The sequence below is a fragment of the Monomorium pharaonis genome, chromosome 3, assembly GCF_013373865.1.
Source record: "Monomorium pharaonis isolate MP-MQ-018 chromosome 3, ASM1337386v2, whole genome shotgun sequence".
NCBI lineage: Eukaryota > Metazoa > Arthropoda > Insecta > Hymenoptera > Formicidae > Monomorium > Monomorium pharaonis.
This window is the reverse complement of record NC_050469.1, coordinates 30516738-30539041: the sequence shown is the minus strand read 5'-3', so window position 1 is coordinate 30539041 and position 22304 is coordinate 30516738. Positions and strand designations below refer to the sequence as shown.

General features: G+C 42.8%; 1 protein-coding gene across 8 annotated transcripts in view; it reads left to right on the top strand.

Moving 5' to 3' along the window:
• Positions 1-22304, top strand: part of LOC105832673 (homeobox protein cut) — a 147934-nt gene that overhangs the window by 4185 nt on the left and 121445 nt on the right. For 6 of the 8 annotated variants that reach the window (XM_036284735.1, XM_036284730.1, XM_036284733.1 and 3 more), the window contains exon 2: positions 3698-5473. In XM_036284735.1, the coding sequence (XP_036140628.1) occupies positions 5375-5473 (99 nt within the window). In that variant the 5' untranslated portion in view covers positions 3698-5374. The remainder of the gene's footprint in view (positions 1-3697; positions 5474-22304) is intronic. The other 2 variants (XM_036284732.1, XM_036284731.1) reach the window with 2 other exon arrangements.

Here is a 22304-nt window from a genome sequence, read left to right as displayed (position 1 = left end):
CAGCTATTCTCGAGATACAATCGAGCGACTATATTGACATGAGAAATGTATAAATATCGGAAAGTTTGTCATTTTCCTCTAACGGAATTAACATACATAGAATGAAATCGAAGGATTGTGCACTGTACGTATTTCTCTCCATCAAAACCGTATAAATCTTATGCGCGAATATACAATTGCGATTTTCACTCTAAATGCGGTCTCGAAATTCTCAATTTTGCCCCCTACCTCCCACTCTCCCCCGAGATACATACGAGATACATACATTTTATTTCGATTCGGGATGTCTTCGTTCTATTTAAATCTCCAGTCATCGTCGGCGGTGCGAGTGTGCGCGCAACCCGCGATGCATTACGCGTAACGTGGGGCCGTTGGCTCTGCCAACAATGTATCCAAGTGTGGACAACGCATTATATTTCTAACCGTCGAAGACGTAAGACGCGAGGATTGCTAATCTTGCCCATCGTCACGGACACGCGTTTACGCAAGCCAATGTGTATACGCGCGCGTGCATACACGCGCACGCACGTCGCGCGCACGCCGGCCGGCGTTGACAAACTAATCCCCGCGCTATACCGGGTGATCGTAAAGTACACGCTGACAAGCCGGCAGTCGTGTAGTAGTATTTTCGTGGTTTAGTCACGGCTGATAAATCTCGCCTCGTGCGTGCGCGCGAGACCGACGTAACACAACCGTCAACGTCGGCCCCGAAAATTACAAGTTTATGAAATTTTCGCGGACCTCGTATGGCGCAATCGATACTCACTCACTCGCGCTCGCAAATCGCTCCCGTCCTCGTCGTCGTCGTCCTCGTCGTCGTCGTGACGAAAGACGCGTCCGTCCGAGCACTAAAAGTGATTTCGAAATGACACTTTGCACACCGGTGCGACGCGAGCAAAGAAATCTCGTCATATTGTCGACCGTTTTGCGCAGAGGTAACGATCTCGTGACTTTACATCTCTTAGTGTGTGCAATGGATTTCCTCCATCAATAATTACAGGCAGCATTCTTCTCTCCCAGTGTCGCAACGATTTTCGATTATCACTTATCGCCTCCCGCTTGAGAACGGGACGCGAATCGGGTGTCCGTTGCGGAATACGAAAGCAGACATTGTCACATTAATAACAACTGGCTGAAATTTCCCGAAGCCAAACAGCCGCGTTAGCCGTAGAAACCAATCCCAAACTGTTGATGGTATTGCGAATTACCGCGGAATACTTAATCGTACGAAATCGATTGTCACGCGTCGCAACTTTGTTGCGTTAATCGAGCAACAAGTATCCAGTCAGTATTCTAATGACGATGCGCCCAGCGTTGTGCACAAACTGCGGATAGTCATTATCATGGTCAATCATGTATTCCCAACTTTCTGCATTAACTTGTCTACTATAGTTTACAAGTTGTTAGAAACGTACATAAAAAAATCGGCGAGTTTGGTGAAATTGATTTCTTTCTCTCTTTTTTTAATAATATCATTCGTGCTTCGTCGTTGACAAAAAAAGTTAACATGTTTCAGTTAACACACTGTATTTTACATTGTAAAATTATTTAAAACTTAATGAAAACTTACTCGCATAGATATAAAACGCCTTGCGCTATAAACAATCTGAATAATTGTACCTTTAAATCAACAGTTACAACATTGTTTTTTTAAGACACATTTTTTTCTCGATATTATAATTTTGAGCAAAGTGAATTATGTTGACTATTTGACCATTCGACAGTTCCCCGAACTTTGATTTTTGAAATATCTCATAAAGTATTTTTTTTTCCTAATCAAACAGTTCGGCACGATATTACAACTCTTCTCGTGTGGTGTCCAATTTTAATTCATTACGCCGAAAATGAATTAATTTAAAGTCAAACTGCGACAATCAATCCTCATGAAGTCGAAAGTCAATACTGCACAGACAATCAGTATGAAAATGAACGTTACGTGTGGTCGTACGTGCGCCGGGTTCGATACCAGTTAAGTTAACTGGTGCGAAGTGGGTTTACCGCGGTAAAAGGCGGGTTGTACCGGCTAACCCCTTCAGTGGGCTATTATCTGCACGCGTGTGCCCTTAGCCTATTTTTTTATTTACGACGCGTAAGTCAACCCCATAACATCGCGACAAGAACAATTCTGATATAAACTGCTCGATATTGCTTTCTTTTTCTCTCCTTTTTTTCCGTGGGATGAGTGAAATCGTAAAAGTCATATATATCAAATTTTTTGTTTGACAATATTGCAAATATCTTGTCCTTTGATACAAACAACGTTGACTACGATTACGCAATGTGCTAGATACAGATACAAATCAGAAGTAAGAAATGATTTTACCAAGAAATCTCTCGCCTATTTCGTGAAATGCATTATTTAAGCAGTGAGATTTAGACTAATTCAATTTTTAATTGCGTTTTAATAAATGAACGGTGTTATTGATTCAAGTACGATGTTTCTGTTGATTAAGCTATTAGATTTCAACTTCACCTAGATGCATTTCACGATTTAGGAAGGAAACCCTTGTCCTGCTTTTTGAAGTAATTTTCAAGTAATTAAGTGAAAAGGAGAGGCACCGAGTGTAATGGCGGATACGCCGCGAGGAAGGAGACTTTGGATAGCCTGTAATTTTTATTCTTGCGTAAATGTCAGTTTGAACGACTTTGCTTGTCAAATCATGATTTTTCTGTAACTTTTAGCTTCTCAAAAGTATTGTGTTAAAAAAAAAGGATTAAATAGTTAATCAAATCCCGTATAATAAATACTTGGTTAAAAATGTTTTCTATTGTTTTTATGACTAATTTTGGAACTAATGCACAATTCTTATTAACTTCATTATTCTTACTGTGCTCTCTTCAACTGACTTTCTTTCTTCTTTACATCTCTCATTAAATATATTTCGGTTATAAATCAATAGTGACCAAATTGGATTGTACAATTAAAAAAATGTAGCTATCGAATATGATGTACACAAAAAATTTAATTAATCTTATTAAGCGTTCGATTTCAAGTTTATTTCGATTATTGTTGACGTAAGTGATTTCCAACTCTGCTTGCTCGAGTCATTAATAGAAACGTTGGCGTTTCTCGAGACCATGATAAATTTGAAACTCAACTTAAATGTTTTTTCAACACAAAGGATATTTTCTTAAACTATTAAGATGAAGAGTTTTGGTGCGTTAGGGACCAAGACAGAGAGAGAGAGAGAGAGAGAGAGAGAGAGAGATGTAGAAGACTGAAAAAGACAGAAAGGGAGGCAGAAGAAGAAGGAAGAGGGGGAGGGAAGGTGAGATAGAAAGTCGAAAAAATGAAACAGGCTGATAGAGGAGCGGATAGGAGCGAAAGGGGGATAGATCGGATGGAAAGGATGGGAAATCAGAAGAAAAAGAGTAAGGAACGAAGAAGGGAACTAGCGATCGGCAGGGGTTGGAAAAGGGCGGTCGGGGAGTTGAAAATATGAGATCCGCTCTGGTAGGGACCACCTAGCCAGCCTCCGCTTCTTTCCGCGGCCTCCCGCTCCTTCCCGCGGCTTATCCCCACTCGCGCGGTGTCCTTTCCGAGATCAGACGGCGCGCGACCGGTAGTGGGGATATTCCCAGAGTTCAAGATTGGTCGTGTGGGGGGTTGGACTACCCCACTACAGGTCGCAGATCCCGCCTATCTCCCACCATTGGCTCTGCGCCTCCTCCAGGCATTGCATCGGTCGTCCGGTAGCTCTTAGTTTCAGGTTAGGAGCCTGCTAGGACGGGTCTCGTTCTCTCTTCTTGAGGTCATCCGGAGAGCGGAGACGAAAGGGTTTGCGGTCCGGGTGCATCAGTGGAACCACGAAACGAGGAAAGGGGAAAAGAGAGAGGAGGTGAAATATCGAGGAAAAAAAGCAGCCGTCACTTCACCACTCTGCCTTTTTAACCGAAGAAGGCACTGGGACGTGAAACGTCAAACCTGTCGTCACGATTGACATCGATGAGATTCGAGAGAGACTCTGCTCGTGGAGAACGGATTACGAAGGGAAGCAGATTTCGAAATCGCGCGACAGCGTATCGATCAAGTGTTACCTTCAAGTGTCACCAAAGTGTTCCGAAGTGATCTTCCTCGTGTGACTGAGTGAGGAGACTCCGTGCTCATCACATCGTCGTGATTGTTTTATCTGTGTAGTCGAGATTGTGCACCCCCCCCCCCCCCCCCGAAGTGCCGCGAGTGTCAGCGGACTTAGTCCCCGGTAGTCGACGCGAGTGAGAAACACTGATCCGTTCACAACGTGATGCACGCCGTGTGATGCGGCAGCGGGTTGAGATCTGCTGCACGCATCATCGCTACGTGGACGACGACAAGGAGGAAGAGCACGACACTATTGTCGTCGACATTGGCGAATCGTCTGTGAGAGACTACGCGATCTCGGCACGCCAGCCCAGGAGCTCCTTGACCCTCTAATAGCGGTGTCTAATGATACGGTGACGAATGACATGGATCAGCGCGATTCATCGATCGAGGAAGATCGAGACAGCAGTTTAACACAACAGTGCTGATGATGCCGTGGTACCGAGCACGTTTTCGACGTACGTGAGACTACTCGTCTGGCCCGTCAGAATTCCAAGTGTCATTGCGTGCGAAGTCCAAGTCAACGCTGCTCGTGGAGACGTGTTGTCGCGACGTTCCGCGCCGTACCTATAGGCTTTTGAACCGATCGGCTCGGGCGAGAGGAGGCCGATCGACGTTCGATTAGAGATCGATAAGATAGAGTAGACGCGCCGGGCTAGTGAGTGATAGCTATCACTAACGCATTGCAAACGAGCGCGCGATCGTGTTTTGAAAATTCTCTTTCAAGAAAGAGGAAGGGAAGACTTCCTGAAGGTCGAATGCGCGCTGCCGCGAGAGAGTGTCAGCTGTCCGGCGATGCTCATCGCGTGGCAATAACACGGAAGCGCGAGCCGCCGAGTGGACGCCGAGTGACACGCTACGCGCCGCGTCGTCGCGGACTGCCGGTCCGGAGAGACGGTGCCGACGGGACCGCCGCCTAAAACGTGTTCCGCGAGTGTTGCCGCGACCGGCAACGGAGGCGGAGGAGACGGCGGCGTCGGCGGCGGCGACGGCGACGGCGGCGGCGGCGGCGGCGGCGGCGGCGGCTGCGGCGGCAAAGCGGCCGGCGAACGAGGAAGAGCAGTTTTGCGCCCGCCGGAGAAGCTCGAAGCCGTCAAAGTGGCTTCGTCACTGGGGCTCCAAGGGCCGTCAGCGCCGATCGGGGCCCAACTACTGGCTACTGGTGGTTCGGAGGATGCGCCGACCGCGACCGTGTACCACGCCAATCTGGTAGCCGGTAGCAACACCTCCGTCGTGACAGCGGCGCTCCAGCAGCCCATACTAGCGGGTCTGAACTCAGCGGCACTGGCCAGCATGCAGGCCTCCGCGGAGGCCAACTCGCGGAATATAACGACCATGGAATGGCTCTACAAGAAGGAGCCCTTATTCACGCTCGCCCACTTCTGGCAACAGGTAAGTGCACCACGACGTCATGTTCCGCGCTCGATAATTCCCACGGGGCTAGTTGAAGTTCGGTGCTGTTGATTAGTGTAAATCCCTTCCCGCGTCTCCACGGGAGACTGAAGTGATTCGAACGGAAATAAATCTGACGGGAGTCTGAGTGCGAGAAAAGTTGGAGTATCCTGACGTTACGTTCCCGGACGGGAAAGTGATCGCGATCGTCGCGACTGCGTGCACGTTTCTCCGGGTGACGAGGATTAGTGCGGATAGGCCGGAGTAGCAAGTATTTTAGGTCACGCGAGAGCGAAGTGATCACGACGCGGTGTGCCGATCGGGTGTACTTTGCGTTACCAGAGGAAGGGAGAAAGGGGGGGAAAAGAGAGAGAGAGAACCTTTGTAGGTGTGCGTTCATTCTACCGTATATCCGGAAATGGGCCGCTCCGCGTCGGCATGGGGTGAGATAATCCCGGAGGGTTGCCGGAGGGTTCGACCGTGTCACGCGTTCGCCGCTAGTAGCAGGAACGTTTAAATCAGAAAATCTACTCGATGCGGGTAACGCAGTCATTCGATACGTTGCCGGTATTTACGCGGATGGGAGGAACAGGTCGCTCCGCGTAATTCGAAAGAAAAATACACACACTCCGCAAAACCTCGAGTTTTCTGTTTAAACAGCTAGCGCCGATATTGCACTATAAATGTCGTCGCGATATTCCTGGTGTTGCTGGTTTTATGGAGAGCGTTGCGGTCTTGACAATTGTAAATTAAATTGCGGATAACGTAAAAAAGAAATTATGCGAATATGTATACATACAGCTATCAAAACAGCTTAAATATAAAGCTGACAGAGAACCGATATAAACGTTCAACATTGTTATATTTATTACTCGGTAACGATGACTCGGGCAGACTCGCACGCAGAGTATCCATTAGAAACTGTTAGGTAAGATGATTAGCTTCGCATACGTGACATGTCGTTACCGCTGCAATTAAATGTAATCTCATGTAAAACGAACGAATTTCACATTTGTGTTTCGATGTCTTCAAAGTCCTCGCGAGTATTTTAATTGAAATGGGGAAAGTGTACAGAGCATGTGGGGCACAAAAGAAAGTAAAAGATTAATATATAAAATTATAAATAACTCATTTCGGAGCGTATGAGTAAGAAGTATCTGTCGCCGTTCGAAAATCGAGACTCATCGGATTTGATTTTCATACACGTTAAACGGGCTCTGTATGGACATGTCAATACTTTACTTACTAAAGCAAGTTTAGAAAAGAATGAATTGTCAATGCTTATGCCCTCTTTCGTATATTTAAAATCGTGCGCATTCGTTATTAGTAATTGTTATATATCGGATTTTCCCACTGTAACTGTCGCGCAACTCTAAGTTGAATTTTTGTGAAATTTACTTGCCGATATAAATAAAAGCGTTTCATCTGTCAAATCACCGACATTGCGATTCTTAGAGTAAGCATACGAATTTAATTGACAGGTAAAATATCAGAGCAGGTTAATTACAACGTGCTGTTTAAGAGAACGTATTTCGCGAGTATTTATTCGAAATCTAGCTTCTATTTGACGAATCGTTATACCAGGGCAGTTAATAAAGAAAAATTAAATCACTGCATCTCTCTGACAATATTGAATAACGCGAGCTACTGATATCCATTAAGATTGATTTGCCGTAAGTCTCATCATTGGAACTATTTGTAACGTTGACTATTGGTAAGAAAAAATACAATCTGTCATTTCGCGAAGGCCAAATGAGAAGAAATTAAAAAGGATTTAATGTGCCTATGGTTTGACGAATGTATAACTGTCATTATGACACGCGATTTATAAATCGCCTGCTCATTAAGATAAATTGTACCTTTTGGAACGTTTAGTCAAACATCGCTATCGAGTAGGGAGTCTTCGGGCGTATTTCTAAAATAGAATTGCTCTTCAGTTAGCTCTGTAAATAATGTGTCTGTTGGTGGTAAATCTTCTACCGCAAAATCTTTCGGCACCTCGTCCGTAATTGCTCGTTGGTCAGATTCTCGGCCACTTGGCCGATTCTAGGGTCAAACGGCAAAGGTGTGAGGGTGGCTAACGTCGAAGTTTCCCTAGTGCGGTACTTGGTGTTTGGAGGATAGTTTAGCGATTTGGGGATGGCGCGGCCGACTTGCGGCAAAGTGGCCGACATAGAAGGGGGTTGTCGCTAGCTGATAAACGATAAAGCCCCACTTGAAACGTGCCGATGTTAATGACTGGCCACAGGAAATGCAAACGATTGTCGTATCCTTTGATTAGCGGAAAGTCAACCGCGTGACGAAAAAAAAAAGGAGGAATCTGACAGATGTCAATGAACGACAACTTTTCGCGGGAGAAGTTCGATATTTTACCGGATGTTTCAATAACTTATCATTTATCGCGTCTTATAAATCAATTTGGAAAAGAAACTTCATATACCTTCTGTGCATTATTTATCAGAAAATAAAATATTAACTTTGACAGATGTTCTATAAAAAGGCAAAGTACATATATTTGTTTTAAATATTATATTTCCAATTCTTATTTATATATAATGTAATTATTACTTTGTATAATGTATTATTATTACTTAGAAATCATTTTATAAAATGTAAGTTAACGAATTGATATTGTTATTAATATAGATGCAGGTATAAAATGTTTAATGTAAAATTTTGTGACGTCATAATTGATTCAATATTGCTTGGGAGGCACAATACAATGCATTTTATTAGTTATTCTCGTTTAGCATGTAATAATGTTAAGGAACCATAATCGAACGTTGGCAGCCCTCGCTCGTTATTACCCAATTACCGGTTTCCTATAAAATACACCCGCTTAATAACGCGCGAACTAGTACCGCACCGTCCTTCACCACGAGATTATGACCCGCGCGGCTCGGGACTATTAATGGCGCATAGTTTCATAATTATGTCTATTGATTAGGCTACGAGCTAATGACGTAGGCACGCTATTCGTCTAACCTGGGACAACCGAAGTTTCTTCAGGTCAAATCTTTGTTAGGTGTTAAATATCAGCTATTGCGCGACAAAATTTCGTAATTTCATATTTTTAGTATTTTTACTCTAAATTAAAAAAAAATGGTTCAAAGAGAGAAAGAAAGAGAGATAAGGAAACGGAGAAAATTAAGTAAAATTAATGCTTAATATAAAGGTCCGAATTTTGCTGAAAGTAAGATATTGTAATTGAACTGTTATTAAGGATGTTTTTTTCAGTCGCTTTAATATAATTATTCTAAAATTATTTATATATATTGTAATGTAATATGTCTGAATAAGTATAACGCACCGAAACGTTTCCGAGCAAAGTGAAAATTGTAAAAGCGAATTAACTTCTCTTACTTCTGTGACGCGGTAGCTGAGCAGTGTAAATTCGTATACTTTTAATTCGACGCGATTTCTAAATCGAGCAAGTTGCAAATGGTCTGCCACTTTAGAGGCATCATTAAATCGGGGAACCACAACCAGTAACAAAAGGCGAAAGGCTGTGATTGTGATAGAAATTATATGGTAGGTTCTTTTCGACGAGCCTCGGTAGCTTCTTTCAAATAGTAATTCCATAAAGCCATCCATATGACAAAACATGCGCAACGGAATAAAGTACATTGCTCCGTCTGGCGACGCGCAGAAGATTGCAGCGCAATTTTCTGACTCGCGCACTATCGACGACAATCGAGTGAGTCTCCCAGCTCGTTAGCATGGTACATTTCTTGACATCATCATATTGACTTTCATACTGACGCTGATTCGTCATTATTGCACAACATAAAAAAACTCGTGTCGCGAAATTGTTATATTTCCGTGAATTATTTCCTGCACGTCAGTCAAAATTGCAACTACTCCGAAGCTCTGTTTTTATGATCACAAAACAGATTTTGTCAAAAAAAATTATTTGTTCTGTTTGCATGCAAGTACAATCTTTAGGAAATTTTCCAAATTTTCTGAGTTACAACAAAAGTTAAATCATCACAATATGAATGTTTCTCATATACTTATAAAATAACGTTAATAATTTGCGACATATCGCTTTATTAAAAAACGTAAAATTAATAGTAAATAACGATATTTTGTACCACAGTTGAATCAAGCTAGCCGTGCGGCGTTTTGTAAAATTAGGTCGTCGCGAATCCATCCTGTTTCTATAAAACAAATCTGTAAAAATCGTTGCAACAATGTCTGCAATTTCGACACGAAATAGCAACTCTCAAGACCATGATTGAAAAAAACACTACATTCAATTCTAGTGATCAAACTTTCTGTTCACCAAACGGAAATTGCATTGACATGTGTGAATGTGTATGTAGCGAATATAACTTCCTTTAGATAAGCATGCATGAATGCTGACAAATACACATTGACATGCGGAGTATAAAGGCCGTTTTTACGCAAAAACAACTTTTCGCATGTTCGAATTTGCGTTTATGTCGCTTAACAAATTTGATTTTTATTAACTTCTTTTTTTATGCCCCGTTATCAAATTTATTTGTAAACGCAACTTACGACGGCATTTCTGCAAAGAAATTAAATTCTTCGAAAAAAAAAAAAATTTTTTTTTATTGTCGATTAACATTGTCTTAAATTTGATAAATAAAATGTCCCTACCGCGAGTATCAATCGCAAGCGCGAAAGGAAAAAGGAATATGTTTCCTAAGTATCAGTTCCGGTCTGGTCCAGCAGCATCCGTGCGCGTGGAACGAGACCTCGGAGCGTACTCCCAATTAGGAGCGTGTCGGCCGTGAATGGACAAAAGTTTTGCTGTGGATAACCCTTCTCCTCCCTTCGTCTGCGACCCCCACCGCAACGACGGTGCATCCCCACTGCCGTCGGAGACGTTTCGTGGCTCCGCGCAGCACGGCAGTGGGGGAAGAATCCCCGACGAGGTTCCCGAAATCCCCGAGAGACGGCGACACTTACCGAGGCGCGTTGCACGCCGCGACATGAGTCACGCGGACGTGAGCGGGAACGGAAGACCACGCGAGCGAGCAAGAACAAGATAGAAAGAGGTAGATGTACGCAAGTGAATGAGAGAAGAGAGAGAAAGTTATACGAGCCAGATGTCAGAAAACGAAAGAGTGTCTCAGGGGCGCATTTTCCATTTCTAAAGACATATCGATTGTATCGCGCTTCGTTACAAAACTTGATGAATTATGATAAGAAATTCGATGATAGAAATAGATCAAGCGCATTAAGATGCATATAGAATGTGGAGTATCAAATATACAAGGAAAATCGTATACATTTATGATAAAGTAGGAGGATAAATTAATTTTTTGTTACTCTTTTTTTTTACACAATCGATTAAGTCTATAGTAACGGTTTTAGGATATTTGAGTCTCGTTAAAACGCAATGTCAGAGATACTCCGTCGAAATAGTTAAACTGTTGAAAATACGATACATAATGCGTGTGCACATTGAGATCGCGAACTGCAAATCACGAATAAATGTTTCACGTTGCTTGTAGGCTTGACTGCAATGCAATATATTTTGGATTTACGACGTGCAATATCATTAACGCAGATTATCGTCACTCGTTAAAAATTAATTATAGTAATTGGATATCACTATTAATTAAAAAGAAATTAAAGCAGCCAGGTTTAACAGAGCGGCTCGGTTATAAACCTGCTCGGGTATTAATTATGCTTAGTGAACACTCGATTTATTTATTTATCTACATTACTCAGCGTTAATCATGATTTACAGATAGCGCAAAACATTGAAATCATTTTATAAAGTGAAATATTCAGTTTACTTTTTTTTTTATTAACGATAATAAATATTAGTAATTAGCGACATAATATGAAGTCTGACGACATTTGCTGTTATCCCCATTTAAATGTCTAAATTTATTTCCCAGATACGTGCTATTTAATACACAATAAAATGTTATAAAAATTCTTTCAATATCTAATATTGTCGATTTGTCGAAAATATTAATTGTTCAGTAATTATCGATCTGGCGTATCTAGTAATAAGCAAGAAACCAATGAGTTATTGCAATGCTTTTTTTAACATACCTTATCGATTAAATATATTTTTAAATATTTTTTTTTAAGTACCTCTTATTGATTATAAACACGAACCGAACACAAGACGTAACTTTAAACTTCCCCGATGCGTTCAAACAGAGCGCAATGACAGTGGCACGTATACAAAAGGAGGACGGGAGCAAGAGAGGTCGACGAAGGAATCATTAGCGTGTTATACCGACACCGAGGTACTGTATGGTGCGGCGTGTCGGCCTCGAAATAGAATACAGGGGCTTATTTCAGATTCGCCGTCTCGTTGGTCTAGTCCAGGCCTGGTCTAGACCTATGTACTAGACCGAGGTTCGCCCGTTTTACGAGCTGCTAGTAGTAAGCAACGTGGTCGGTTATGCGCTTGACTATAAGCGAACGCAGGTGCACACAGTCGCGTATATATTTGCCGTTCGCCTGCTCACCTTATTAAAATACATAATGAACGAGTAGAAGCAAGGGGGAAGCGTCCCTTCAGCCGTTACCATGCACGTTCCTTTTCCCGACGATTCTCGATCGGCTGTTCGTGAAACTATTAAAATATCGTGTCGGTAAAACTGAATGCATTTGGAACAATGCGTGCAATTTAAATACCTGCCGCTGTCGAAAAATTTTCTCATTTCTAAGATATTATTGTATTCATTGTACCAAGAACAATGGGAAGCATAGCGCAGCGGAGGGAAGAAAGCGCTAATGATCGATCGTAAAGGCGGGAGGGGGGGGAAAAAAAATCGGTTTTCTTATCATCTCTTCTCCTCCGCCCACGCCGTAGCCGTATCGAAGACACAAACGATGGCTGGAAAGATAAAACGATAACGATCTGACGTTGCGAGTAGGAATGCGAGTCATAATGCGGCCGGGCGAGACTACTCGCGTGTTAGACACGGACGAGGAATTCCATTCGACAGGATGGGGAGCTTAGACAGCGAATATCTCATGGGAAGAAACAGGACGCGGTCGTCGCAGCAGTTTTGTTCGGCTATATAAAATAACGCTCAATCGCGCGGCGGGCGATAAGACCGGGCGTTAATAATAACAAACGGTTGGGACGTGTGTAACCGTTCGGGACCGGACACAACTGGTCCACTCGGTCGCGAAGAAAGGGGGGGAGGGGAACGAGGTTTTCCGCGGCGGGAGGAAGGGGTGAGGAGAGGAGAGGCACCAGGGGGATTATTAATTTTCCCGCGGCCGTTATTTCTGAAATCGGTGATTTAGCTGTCGGTGCCGGGGCCGGAGCCGGCTACGCGAGAGCCGCGCGGCTGCCTCGGCCAAACAGTGATTCACCCACACTCTAAAAATATCCAAATACACGCGTCGCGGGAGATACTCGTGCTCCGTCGCGAGCACCCACTAACTAACTGCCGGGTGAAATGCCACGCGAGGGAGCATATACGCCGCCGTCGCGATAACGACTCACGTAGGCAGTATTGGCGTTAAATTATTTTCCCGTCGATAGTTTATTCGATTGCCGGGATGATGGACGAGACAACGCGGCCATGCGCGCCATCGTATGGGACGAAGATTTTATATACGATAACCGTGCGCGTTTATTGCCGTACACGATATATTATTTTCCGCGACGGTCGCGCCGTAAAGCGCGAAGCTTCTTTTTGCTTCGGCGAACGTGAAATCAATTACGAGATTAAGGCAGATGCTAGTGAGGAGCAATTTTATAAATATGTGCATCGCGAAAGGTGCGTTCGCATCGATTTTCTTGTAATTCTTTGCCGCAAATTCACGGCTGTTTCTTAATTGCATTTGCGTTTAGTACAAACAGCGAAGGCAGAAGCGATCGCGAAATCGGAGTACGTTCGCCTCCGAGGAGGCCTGGAAACGTCGTTCTCTGTCGTTCGGTGAAAGTCAGCGTAAAACGTTCACCTCGCGATCCTTCGGTATTCTGTCGATGTATTAATTGCACGTTGCGATTTAAAAAAAAAAAGAAAAGAACGTTTCTATTGCTTTCGGAATTACCATTGCGTTTTAACAACCCCCCTCCCCCCCGTTGTTACAGATTGATAATTCATAGAAGGCATTTCATATTCATTTTTCACAAGTCTCATAACTCATCTTACAAAGCTTGAAATAAAAACTTGGAAAAGGGTATCAAAGTCCGCCGAGTAAGGATCTTCTCGCACGAATACTTTCAGTGCTCGCAAAGTGCATGTGTAACCATTACACGAATCATCTAGACACAACGTCGTCACGAGGTTCGAGCAAATATTTGTCGGGCTGTCTTACGGGCATCAATAAGCTATTGACCGTTCCGGCGCATCCTCGTAAACAAGATCTATACAGAATACATCGAGGGAGAAAAAGAGAGGAAGAGAGAGGGGGTAGATACTCCTTGTGAAATCTAAGAACATATTTACAATCCGCGCGCTTCACGTTACACGCGCAGAGATAACGTACGTCGTCCCGCCGCTTCTACTCCGCTTATTATATCTGCGTTTCTCGACCAGCAAGGCGTGATACCTCTTAATTACCGCGACCCTCGGCCCACGTGACCTGCGAACCTAGAGCCCCTACGAACTCACGGCTTTGCTCCATTGCACCCGCGCGCGTGCTTCCACGATCGACTCCGGCGAGGTTCACGGGACGCGCCGCGCCGCCGTACGTGTATGGTCCCCGACCTGGACACGCCGAAACCATAAACTTGAGGGTTAGTTGCGGTTCGATGCGAGGACTACGTGTATGTGTGTGTGTGTGTGTATGTGCGTGTATGTGTGTGGTCGAATAATACCTGGGTATAATAGTAATTGCAAATTGGCACTGTAGACGCTTTCGTGTCTGCTGGCTGCTCGTTTCGCCAACTATACCGGGTGTCGCGGTCGGGAAAATATTATTCTCTTTGTGTGTGATACATCTTACGAGAAAACCAATTTTCACTTCCCTCCCGGCACCGAAATTTTTCAGAGACATCTCAGAAATGTTTCACCTGAAAAGTGAAACATTTCATGAAAATTGCGAAACATGTCTGCAACGTTTCTGAGACAGCTCTGAAATAACAAAATGTCTGCTATGTTTGCGCTTGAAATCTTATTTAAAAAAAAAACTTGCTGAAAGACTGTGGTCTATTTCGAAAAATCATCTTAGGAACCTGATCTCCAAATTAATTTGTAAACGGAACTAAATAAAATTTTAGTGTCAAAATAGATTTTACTTATCATGGAGTTCAATTTTAGAGGCTTTCGGAGAATCCTTTCATTAAAATACTAAACCAAAGATCTCGTAATGCTGTAATGCTCGTAATGCGTAGGCGATAACGCGCACTGCTTGCGAGATTCTAAAATCATTCCACGCATCTTTTTGCAACTTTTAAACTTTTTGCAACCTTTAATATTTTTAGACTGAATAATACGATAGATTTAGAAACGTTTCTGTTGCAATATTTATGAATATCATAGAATTTTTTTGAGAACTGTTGGGCATAAAATGTGAAAGGTTGAAATGGCTTTAAACTCTTCCTGGAAATTATTTGCAAGAATCGGTGCTGTGTGGGTTAAAAATTTGGTTTCTCCACGTATCTCTAACGTTTCATTTGTTACGCGAAAACTTTCAGGAATTTCTTCTTGGAAGATATGAAATTGAAAATATCGATCGCTATAATTTACATGCCTTTGCACGTTGCACGCGTTAAGTTTACATCTGAAATTATCGAATTGTTTTTCTGCCGATTATTTAGAAACATTATGCGAGGCGTCGACGTGTACGAATGGATCACCCTGTAACATCGTTCTACGTGTTGGTTAGTGTCGCAAGTTGTCTGCGTCGCGTGTGCAACAGATGCGCCAGGCACGCGAGGCGCATACCTCCATGGGACATATGCGGGTCGCGAACTACGAACCTTCTCGTGAGACTCGTGAGACCTGTACACGATAGCAGAAATATTTGGCAAACCCACTGAATTCCGAAATTCGAACTTTATGCTCTTTTAGTTTTGTAGCAATGTTACGTACGTCAGCTACTATTATTACGCGCCCATTGCGTTACGAATGACCGACTATAAAGGGAATTCGCGCTGTATATCTGTAATGTCTGCGAAATAAGATGCAATTGATAATCAATTGTTAGTTGAATCCGAATTCGGAGAACACTCGCGTGTGTAGTGACACGCTCTGCCACTAATGCAGATTAATCGTCGTCGGGCACTCGTTGCTTTCTACCAACGGGAAAATAAACTCTTCCCCGTGAAGATGCTCCGAATAAGTGTGCAGAGAGTTTCGAATGCCAGTCGCTATTGTGCCTCGCATTCGGGACCCCCGGCGTCGAAAGAATCACCATGAGAACAGGGACGGAGCATCCAGAACGGTGAAACGAGAATAAAACAAGATCGAACAATGCAAGATAAACGAAATTCAATGCATTTAAAAATGCAATGGCAATGTCCAATTATAACGATTTTTTTATTATTAATTGTATAATAGATTGCGGTTTAAATATTTATATTTTATGACAAATTAGGATATAATTTTTTAATTCGTGATTGTATGTGCTATAGTGTTTCATAGTAATTTTTTTTAATCTATCCGAATAATTAACGAAAATTGATGATTATCTTTTTTTCATAAAGAAGTTTCCAATTAATGATTGATGATTCTTTTCTTTGTGTCTGTTTTCATCCCCTCCTCTCCTCTCTCTCTCTCTCTCTCTCTCTCTCAGTTCTTTTTTTATTCTCTTTGTCTTTTTCCCCCTGTTTCTCCCTGCTTCCGAAAACTATTCAAAGGTCGCTTGGAGCGGTTCCAAAATTCCGAATCGCATGGGACGACATCGTGGCGATTCCTGCAGCGATTCGGGCTTAAGTGAATTCGGAGTGAGCCGTAAAGCGAGGCTAAATAAACTTTGGCCGCAAACGTATCTCGTATTCGGCCGCGTCTGATTTAAGGGTGCAATAACTGCGCGATCATTGCGCCTGGGCTAATTTACCCGGCGGATTCGATTTCGCGCCTCGCAAAAGTTCTCGTACCGTGTCCTGTTCAATATCCTAATAGCATTCCGCGCACAAGGCAAGAATTATCCCAAATCGATTTATTATGCGCGCGAATAATTGATTTCATACTTTAAGATGCATCTCTGCCAATTTTACCGCTATAATTATTTTATAACCACAAACAGTTTTGTAAATATTTGAAAGTTGCACTAAAAGAAAATGGATAAAAGTTTTCAAATATTTTCTCAGGCATCCTTTCGAATTTAATCATACTTCTCTGTTATATATTTTTTTATAATAAAATGTGCGCAAATTGAAAAGTTAACTTTTTGTTAAAAATTCAACGGAATTTTTTCACTGAAGCTATCAACGGACCTGATCGAGTCATTAAAAACGAAGAAAAAAAAAATAATCGCGAAAGAAAAAAAAACGAAAGAGCCGATGAAAGAGGATTTAATGGACTAGCCGATCGAAATGAGCGACAGAGAACCACGTGGTGAGGAACGGTGACTAATATCGGCGGCGTTTATTTACGCGGGCGGAATTTACGATCGCCGCGAAAAAATCCGACGTCTTATTCCTTCTTCCCGACGCCGACGTCACGATGGCAACGACGACGGAGGGCGTCGCAGGAGGGAGGCACCACGTCTGCGTTCTTGCACGCCTTCACATTGTCCGCTTACCGACGCAGGCGCGCGGTGCACGCATGAATTTGCGTTCGACAATGTGCAATTATTGCAGACAGATAACCGGAGCTGCTTTACATGATTATTAGACGTGCGAAGTGGACGCGGACGAGCGGGTAGACGCGAGAGAGAAAGATGGCGGTTAAAACGCCGGGCCAGGAGAAGAAGAAAGATAAAGAGAGGAGAGAGAGATGCTCGTCGCTGACTCGAGGAGTTCAGCGAGCGAGCAATTACCTGGGAAACATAATTTACGGGAGATTGCCATAACAGACGAATACAAGCGCTCGCGGAACAAGCGAACCTGTTACATGCCATATTTCCACCTCATTTCACTCGTACACCCTTAACCCTTAATTCATTTTTCTAAGTGGTGTATAATTAGCAAGGAACATGGTATTACTCTATATTTTATTTTTCCCGCGATTACGTTTAATTAACGTGCACGACGCCATATGTTCATTGAACGCTATTTCTGCCCCACTGTATTATTAATTAATTAATTAATCATGTACGTGATCGTAATATGCGATGCACCTGTGACTCCGTTTGGGCAAATTTATTAGGAGAATGATAAGGAACTCCTTTACTTAGTCACTAATCAGTAGATATTGAAAATCTTTAAATAGTTCTTTATATAGACGTTATATATATTAGTTTGAACCGCTAACCTGAATGAATACATCGCGTTCCACCAATCATCATCTGAATATCAATGATTCTGCTTTGAGCAACGATGTTAAATATATTTCGTACTTTTTGATTCTTTAGCTAATCGTTACACGAAGAGGAAATGGTTGGTAAAAATATCTAAGAATTTAGCCAGATACAAATTTGAAATTAACTTTATTAGATCATAAAAATAATTATGTAGGACGCTTCATGAGTAAGGCTGCAAAAAATTCTGACATTTTAGCAACCGACTTGAGTGTTCTAATTATTCTGAGAGCCGAACAAAGTTATTTACGGATTTACATCTCGCTAAATTTTTAGACACACTTCAGAAACGCTTTTTTCCGCGCACGTTTTCAAGTGCGGCTGCACAACGCTTGAACCAATTAGATTCCGGCAATCCGCAGGAGATCACTTCCGTAACGTTTGGCACGTTATGTATTTAACAGCGACGCGCAGTAAATCGTGTAAAACAACTGGGATCTCGCGGAATACGCAATTGCGGGTCCACAATTGAATACCCGAAACGAACGGTCGAAGCGGAAGAGCACTTGATAAGCAGCCGGAAGTTGGTCGCGGGCAAACACCCAGCTTTCCTCTCGCCTCTGATAGCGACGCCGGCGACAGCTGGCCGACACGGTCCATTCGTTCTCCACAAAATTGCCGCGGCGATTTTCATAGTAAGTAAACGTTCGACTTTCCACAAATTAGGCTATATATTCGGGAGCTACGCGGTCGAAGCGAATAAAATATATATGCGCATTATTATTGACGATGACCAAGTTCGGAAGTAAAATTATCTTTCGGATGGAATTGTAAATATACACTCTAGTTTCGAGTAATTTCTAGAGAAACGTAATTATCTGTTTCTTAAATCGAAATGAAACTTGTTCGGTGAAGGAGACGCGATTCGCGTTGCGCTCGGACTGTCACGGGCGTTTGCTAAAAATATTACACGCATGTAACGCGGCTTATATTGCACCACTAACATAAAGTAGTAGAATATATGGTTCTAATGTGCTCTGGAAAGATACCACTCGATTGTTTGGCCGGAGCAATTGATAGAATAAATTTACGACCGAGCATTGACATCGAATGGATAGGGCAATCATATATCGAATCGCTTCGCGAAGTGATGAAGGGTAGGGAGGGGAGTAACATAAAACAGGGTCGATGACTATCTATTATTCGCAACGCGCATGAAGGCGAGACGCGTATCGAATATCGCGCGTTTATCCAAGCGCGGGCTTTTACATTTACGGATTTAATGCACGTATATGAATGCTTCGATTTGCGACGATCTTCACTGGCGACGTCTCGAGAGGTTCTCTCGTCCCTCGTCTCTTTCCCTCCCTCCCTCCCTCTCTCTTTCACTCTCTCTCTCTCTCTCTCTCCTTCTGTCACAGCATGTCGCACGCGCACGTCAATGCGCGCGGCGTTGGGGTCATCGTGGGCTGCTAATCATCGAGGTCGATTTGATCCTCTAGTACAGGATCACGAGCCGGATCCGGTCATCGGTGGAAAAGGAAACCCGCTATCGACAATCGCCGAGCCCCGGCCGTCTCGTTTTACGCATGTAAATTCATCCGGACGTGACGTGGCGAGCGGCGGATCTCGCGGTCGTGTGACGAGCTAAGGCCAGAGCCCCCGCCGGTCGGCGTTTATCAGGTCGACACACACGACTTGACTCTCGTGTTTCCAGATTTTCCTCGCCCGTCGAATTACGAGGCCGCGAAGCGTCCGAGCAAACGACACGCTTCGCGCGAGCGAATGCGCGGGCAGATGTGCCAATGTCTAACGTAATCGAGATGACCTGTCTGTGCGCAAAATTCTAATGTATACGTCCCAGTAGCCGGACGTGTAACGACAATATAAAGTGATTTAATTATATAATTAATTAAAATATATGGAATATTAACAGTTATGGTTAACACAAGATATATTAAAAGCTTGTTAAATATTTCGAAAATAATGAAAACTTGCAAAGTATCCGGACAATCCAAATATATCGTTTGTAAGAAATACAAAAAATATTATTTTAACAAATATATAATATTTTTTACAATATTTTAAGAACAGAAAAAGTATAAACTTTGACTTTAAGGTGTAACAAATTTTTCTTTAACGCTAATTCATATAATATTTAAAATAACCTTATACTCTCTTTATAAATGTCGTTAAACGTTAAAAAATTACAATTAATTTTGAATATTACACAGAAGTACGTTCGGTCACTGTGGGACATTTACCTTACACGCCAACGAGATATTAACGACGGCGCATTATAGTTGCGGCAATAATCGATTCTTTCGATAAAACACACAGCGACGATTTTTACGCAATGTTTCTTGCTTGCGGACATTACGCGATGTTCGCCATTGAAAATACCTTCGATCGTCGGAACTTGGATAACGTCATCAGAATTATTGACGATCAATAATTATTGTCTTACCTGGCAAGGTGCCATCTAATGCATGTCACAAGTGTTGTTAATGACGCGATGCGCGGTAACTGATGCAGATAATTTTTTTTTTCATTCGTTCTAGTCGCGGTTTGACGATGAAATTTTGTTATCATGTGCAATCGTGTCACTGTACTTGTTTATGCAAACATTATGTCCGTACTGATACAATTTATTACTATCTTTGAATATGTAAAACTTGTGTATTTACAACTTCCTTACAAAAATCTATATTTCTTTTAATTACGTATGTCATTGGATACTTTTTACGCGAAGAGAACGTTTTTATTAAAATACGAAAAAATTTAACTATAGATGCAGATTTCAAAATTTTTTCATCATCAAAATAATTATGTAGGACACTTAAGCTGGCTGACTGGAATGTCAAAATTGTTTTGCAGCATTATCGGGAGAGCCTGAGAGTCCTGCATAATTATTTTGACGCTCACAAAATTATATTTAGATCCTATCTAGCTATAAAATTTTTCGACGCGACAACGAAGTAATTCTTTTTGCATAGCAGTTTTATTTTTCGCAAAGTAAACACGATTAATTGACGAGATAGATTTCCTTTCTATCTTTGTCCCGTGCATCCAATTGATCATTTTAAATGATTACGGACTTGCAACAGAAATTAGTGCACGGATAGATAGCGCAGCATAAGCAAAATGCGCCGTAGCAGAGTTAACAATGACCGTCTATTGGATTAAAGTTAAATCATTTAACTGGAAGTCGTATAATGTACTTTCGTGAGCGATAGGAGGGAATGTTAATTAATGGCCGCAAGTTGGCGCGACATCGGACTTGCGCCACTGCAGGTGTAATACGCAAGTGCCTAATGTAGAGAACTTCGGTTGGGACTGGGTATCGCGAGCAGACGGAGTCAGTTAGAATTGAAGGAACTTTTCGCCGAACGATAAACCGATTTGCCGAGCTGACGCTAGTTAGCCGGACACGAGACAGCCATATACGCGCCCGGGCCATTATCCTGTTTCGGACGCGACTGTAATTAAGCCTGTTTCCAAGGATTAGCGCGCGCGCGCACGTAGTGAAATGTCCTCTCGGGCGAGTTACCTTTCTTTTCAACCGCGGCTCCATTACGGTTCGAAATGACGACCGCGTCGTAACTTCGTGAACGCATATAAATTAATTGCAAAAATTGACCGGTCAATATGTTTAATTAATTTATTTGGAAAGACCGCGTTGTTTTCGAATTATCTGTTATATAATCCTCACATAGAGAGGAACGAAAACAACAGTAAATAAAAAGAGTTCAGTCGTCGATTAAAGAAAAAAAAAAAGAATAAATTTCAGATCTGCGAGGGTGCGAAGAAATCTAGAACCTTTTGCTATGTTTTCGTGATACCATACTCTCAGTATCGTGGCGAACAAGTGTGCACGGTGGTAAGGCGCGCTCGCTCTCGCCGGGGCTCCCTTTTTTTCTAAATTGTATCTATTGGCTCGAAGCGATTGAAAGTAATTGAATGAAGCGGCCGGTTATTTACGAACGTTTAAGCGGAGCCAACTATCTGTCCATTCATTCGGTCTTGTCCCTTCATTCATTCATCATTCACTCTCGCCGGTGTACGGTCGTTGCATGTATAGCAGTAGTAAAGGCCCATTCAATTGATCGGTGATTGTCTAAATTATAAGATTGCCATACAATGGCTCTCATCTCGACCTATTGGGGTCCCGTTCGCTCGCCCGTGTTGCGTCACCACTTTAGGACCGGATCGTAAGCGCGGATCGTATTAAAAGTATACCTACGAAATCGGTCGATGCTCTCGCTCCCGATCGCGCCGGGAAGGCCTCGCGCGCGATCGGCGCCGAAAGTCACACTCGCGTGGCCGCGAGGAACGTTGTTTTACGCTCGAGCGTGCGGGGAAAGTCACGTTGCGGATACTCATTCATGGAAACCACTGGTCACCGGTGGTGCACAGTGGAGACAGGATTAACCGTCTGCTGTTGACAACACGATGACACGTGGGAAATCTAGGCAATGTTCGCGCATGCATACACGTGTGTGCTTCAGCTTTTTTCCTCTCTCTCTCT